Here is a 5,371-nt window from a genome sequence, read left to right as displayed (position 1 = left end):
TCTCGATGTTGCGGTTCTCTTAAAAATTAGTATTTCTCAAGCAAAATTATGTTTGGCAAACTTAATACATATATTATTACCTAGACTTACAGTATAGTTCACACCTGCAGACCAAAGCAGATACATATTGTTATTCATGTGAAAGTGGCCAGACAGAAAAACTGAAAGAGACCAGAGTATTTAAGTTTAAAGGACAGCTTTAAGATTGATTTTATTTTTCTCTGAGGTGTCAATCACTTGGCAGTAGCCCAGAATCTGCTACGTGTGAGCCCAAAGTACAAGTGGGAATATTTCCCCAACAAGATGTTAACAAAGACTATCATTCTCATATCACAATAAATGGTAGTCACCCAGGTATAAATTCTTTTCTCCTGAGACTACAATTTGAAGAAGCGTTTCTTTATACAAGTTAAATTTGAAAATTATGGCTATGGCAGCATTAGTCTTCACATCTTTCATTCTTTTCATTATGGGTCAACCATGTATATTTAAAAGTATCTTGATTTACCTTGAAGCGTTCAAGAGTCCCCTCACTGCCTACTTGATGCTGTGCAATTGACAACCTGCCCTGAACTGAGTGTGGGCTCTAACTCCACTCTCATTTGTAAACTATATTTCACATTAACAATAGGTAATTCTCTAAGCAAAATATTTTGCATTGTATCCCCTGCTATTCCATTATTTACTCTTCTTTTTGTATTTTTCCAGCTTGGCCACCCTCCACATCTTTCTTAGCTACATACTGTATTCTCTTTTCCACCACCCCAACTTAAAACTGCTTTGCTCTAGGGAATTCTTTAGGCTATCAGGATAGCTTTTTCATGCTTTCCAATTTTAGCTTAGCTAAAAAAATTCTCCAAAGATTTCTAAAGAGGAACTCCTGTTCTGATATATTTCATGCATATGTTGAGGTTTCAGTAAGAAGAAACTTCTTTACCCCCACATGTTCTTCCATCATCAAGTGTTGAGTTTCTGCACTTTGGGTGACCTTTCCCACTTCCATGCTAAAATGAGCACCAAATTCTGCTTTTCTGCTACAATAAAACATATTTCTACTTGCTCATGTTTACCTCTCAACTTAATACTCCACAATGCCTCTGAGGTTGGTGTCCATTTCCACTCATTCTTCCTCCATATGCAAGGTTAACACTGTAGTCTATATTTGAATTTTTTCACTTTTGTTTGCATATCAATTCCTGAAGTCATTTTACCTGAAAACGGATCTATTTACTGTCTATGTGCTCTTGCGAACTATCAGTTTCTCCAGCATGAATCTCTCAATTGCACTAAGAATTTCCATTACACAGTAGATTCTTATTGCCATAGAATGGAAACTGACTGGCATTTCCAGAAGGCACCAGCAACTCACACCCCATCCTACTCTGTGATAGGAATCTACTAAACTGCATTACTCCCATCTCCAGCTAACATTATGTCTAGCTAATACCAAGCATGTACTAAATGGCATGTCTGTCTTTTCTTCACTAGCCCAGTGTTTCCCATACTAAACCTTGAAAACACTAAAGGGCATCAGTCATTTTGTCTTTACAGTATTTATGCAAATATAGATTGTTTCAAGTCATCTTATTTCAGTGTTATTTTTGAAAAGCTAAGCTTATTTTTTATTTGTAGCTAATTTTTAAAAAACACTAAGTATATTTTAAAGTGTATTTAGTTTATTTAGTTCCTGTTATCCCTTCTCCCATGGCTATTCCATCTTCCTGAAAATTCTTTCCCGGCAGCATGAGACCCTTAGTGCCATCTTTAACTACCACCATTTCCTTACTATACCCTTCCCAGAGTAGCTGAGTGATTAACTTTTGCATCAGAAAGGCTTAGATTCAGGTCATGGCTCTCTCTCCTGTTACAAGTTATGTGACTATGGTGAATTAATTAACTTCTTAGGGTCTTATGTATAAAATAATGATCATAATAATTACTTAATTCATAGGATTACTGTGCTGATCAAATATGATCACCTATAGCAAGCAAGTCCAATGTCCTCTGTTTCTTTAAAGTAAGTAACTGGATTGCCAAAAGGTGAACCTTAAAATGCTGGATTTCTAGAACTTTGTCAGAAGATGTTCAGCAATTTATCTTTAAATTGTAACTGGATGTTAATATGAATATTAATAAGACAATCTAGTGATTTGTTATAGCTCTCATGGCTGCTCATTCTTTTTACAGAATTAGGAACCAAAACCAATGGTGTCATGAAGAATGAGTCCATCACTACAAATACAACAGTGACAAATCTTCCACCTCCAAATGCTGTTTCAACAATACAAAGTCCCCAGAACAAGAGTAAGTATGAGGATTTGTGCTGACAATGTTAAACTAGTGTGTTGCATAGGACTAGCCTCAGAATGTTTTCCACCCCACAGCTACCATGGAGCTATGCCCTACTTATATTCTCTCTTAGTCTCTACCACATTGGAGAACCATTTGGAAACCTTGTTTTTTACAGCAATACTAGATTCCACTGTACTCACAAATGGGTGGATGCCACGGAAGATTAATTCAAGGTTCTCAGTAATCTATGATACCAACTGGCAGAAAGAGGACACCTTAGCCAACAAATTAGACAACTTTGATGAAATGAGAAAATTCTTAGAAAGAAACAAATTGCTAAAACTAACTCAAGAAGATATGAAAGTCTGTAAATACCTATAACAATTAAAGACTTTGAAATAGAAATTTAAAATATTCCCTAAGTTGTATTTTATATTACAATAAAATTTAAAAGCCAAGATGGATTTAATTGTAAATTCTATAAGATATTTTCCAAAGAAATGATACCAAACTCTTTCAGAAAGTAGAGGAGGAGGAAACACTGCACAAGTAATCCCCTGAGGCCAGTATTACTCTGATACCAAAGCTATAAAAGAATGAAAAGGAAAAGCAAGGAAAGAAAACTACAGCCCAATATCCCTCATGAACATGGATGCAAATATCCTTAATAAAATATTAGCAAATTCAGTAGCACATCAAAAAGAAATATAAATCATGAACAAGTGGGATTTATCCCAGAAATTCAAGGTTGGTTTAACAAATGAAAATCCAATGGTATAATATATACCATATTAGTAGAATCAGTACATGCAAAACAGAGCATTTGACAAAAACCTAAAACACACTCAAAATAAAAACTCTTAATAAACTAGAAATAAAACGGAACTTCCTCAACCTGATAAAGGACATCTACAAAAAAGATATAGCTAACATCATACATAATAGTGAAAGATTTCATGTTTTTCCCCTAAGGTCTGGAACACAGCAAAAATGTCCATTCTCACCACTTCTATTGAACATTATAACCAGAGGTTCTAGATAGTACAATAGGACAATAGATAAATAGATTCATCTAGATTGGAAAGGAAGAAATAAAAGTTTTCATGAACAGATATAAAATCATCTATGCAGAAAATTCAAAGGATTGGGCCGGCCCGGTGGTGCACTGAAGAGTGCGCCGCTTGGGAGCGTGGCAGCGCTCCCGCCGAGGGTTCGGATCCCATGTGGAGACCGGTTCCCGCTCACTGGCTGAGCGCAGTGCGGGCGCAACACCGAGGGTTGCGATCCCGTTGCCGGTCAGTAAAAAAGACAAAAAAAGAAAAAAAAAATTCAAAGGATTTACAATAGAACTACTAGGACCAATGAAGAGTAGTTTGTATCACAGAACACAGGTGTATGAAAATAAATCATATTTTTGTATGTTAGTGATAGCGACACAAAATAAAATTGAGAAAATAATCTCATTCATAATAATATCAAAAAGTATAAAATATTTAGGAATAAATTTAACAACAGAAGTGCAAAATTTGGGCCGGCCCGGTGGTGCACTGGATAATGCGCCGCTTGGGAAGCGCGGCGGCGCTCCCACCCGAGGGTTCGGATCCCACATACAGACCGGTTCCCGCTCACTGGCTGAGCGAGGCACGGGAGCAACGCCGAGGGTTGCAATCCCGTTGCCGGTCCCCGGTCCAGTACAGGGGCAACACTGAGGGTTGCGATCCATTGCCGGACAAGGAAAAAGACAAAAAGACAAAAAAAAAAAAAAAAAGAAGTGCAAAATTTGTACACTAAACTACAAAGCATTTTGGTGAAAAATTAAATAGCTAAATAGAGAAATGTCACATATTCATGAATTGAAGACTCGATATTTTAAAGAGCACTTCTCCTCAAGTTGATCAATAATGATTAATATATTAAATGCAACCCCTATCAGAATCTCAAAACGTTTTTTTAAGGAATTGATGAGTTGATCTGCAAATATGTGTGGAAATGAAAAGGACCTAGAATAGCCAAGGTGTTTTTGAAAAAGAACAACAAAGTTGGAAGACTAACATAACCCAATTTCCAAAGTTACTCTAAAGCTATGGTAATCAAGTATGAACCTCAGAAACATTATGCTCAGTGAAAGAAGTCATGCACAAAACATGAAATGTAGTATGATTCTATTTATGTTAAGTGTACAGAAAAAACATTTTTATAGAAACAGAAAGCAGATAAATGGTTGCCTGCAACTAGAAGTGGAAGTGGAAATCAACTGCAAGAAGGCTTAAGGAAGTTTTTCATGTTAATGGATATGTTCTAAAACTGTATTATGGTGATGGTTTGCACAACTCTGAAAATATACTAAAAAATATTAGTTGTATGTTTAAAATGAGAGAATTTAGTGGTATAAAAATAATAACTTTTTAAAAGTTTTATTTAAAAACAAAAGGAAAGAAAATGCTGAACTCAGCCAACCAAATTTTCTTTCTGCATAAACTGAGGTAGAAAACCCAAACAAACAAAAAAAGGAGTTAGCTACGGGAACTGAAGCTGCAAAATTATAGTAGAGTGAGCCTGAGATGGTCATGGTGATTTATGTGCATGCCTATAGCATAAGGAAGCAGATATTATAAGTAGAATTGGTAGAGAAGAATGGAGTGTATGTGAGGAGATAGAGAGACTTCAAGAGCAAAATTAAATTGCTCATGAGAGAGAAAGTAGCAAAACCTAGACCTCCCCTGATTTCTGACAGCTTTCCAGTCCCAGTCCACATACATCCTTACAACAAGCATTTCCAACATTCTGGCCTCCATGATATAGGTAATCTGTACATATAGTCAAAATATTCTGACTAGAAGAGCCAGCAACAATAGCCTTATCATTCATTATAAATGATGGATGCATTTTTGGCATGTCCATAGCCATTAATTAGAAGCTGCGACAGATGACTCAGTCTCTAAGATTCTTCTTGGTAGACCTCTAAGGTAGAGGGAGGTGGCAAGTATACACATACAGTGAAATATTATTCAGCCTTTAAAAAAATAAGGAAATTCTGTCATATGCCGCAACACGAATGAACCTTGAGGACACCATGCTA

At 36.2% G+C, this 5,371-nt stretch overlaps 1 protein-coding gene across 1 annotated transcript in view; it reads left to right on the top strand.

Annotated features, from left to right (window-relative positions):
• LOC103608385 (endomucin-like) overlaps positions 1–5,371 on the top strand; it is a gene marked incomplete at its 3' end in the record, with an annotated part of 55,976 nt that overhangs the window by 30,353 nt on the left and 20,252 nt on the right. Inside the window, exon 4 of the mRNA XM_008592824.1 lies at positions 2,188–2,304. Within this exon, the coding sequence (XP_008591046.1) occupies positions 2,188–2,304 (117 nt within the window). The remainder of the gene's footprint in view (positions 1–2,187; positions 2,305–5,371) is intronic.

Source organism: Galeopterus variegatus, unplaced genomic scaffold (genome assembly GCF_000696425.1).
Source record: "Galeopterus variegatus unplaced genomic scaffold, G_variegatus-3.0.2 Scaffold8378, whole genome shotgun sequence".
NCBI classification, from domain to species: Eukaryota; Metazoa; Chordata; class Mammalia; order Dermoptera; family Cynocephalidae; genus Galeopterus; species Galeopterus variegatus.
This window is presented reverse-complemented; position numbering and strand designations above follow the sequence as displayed.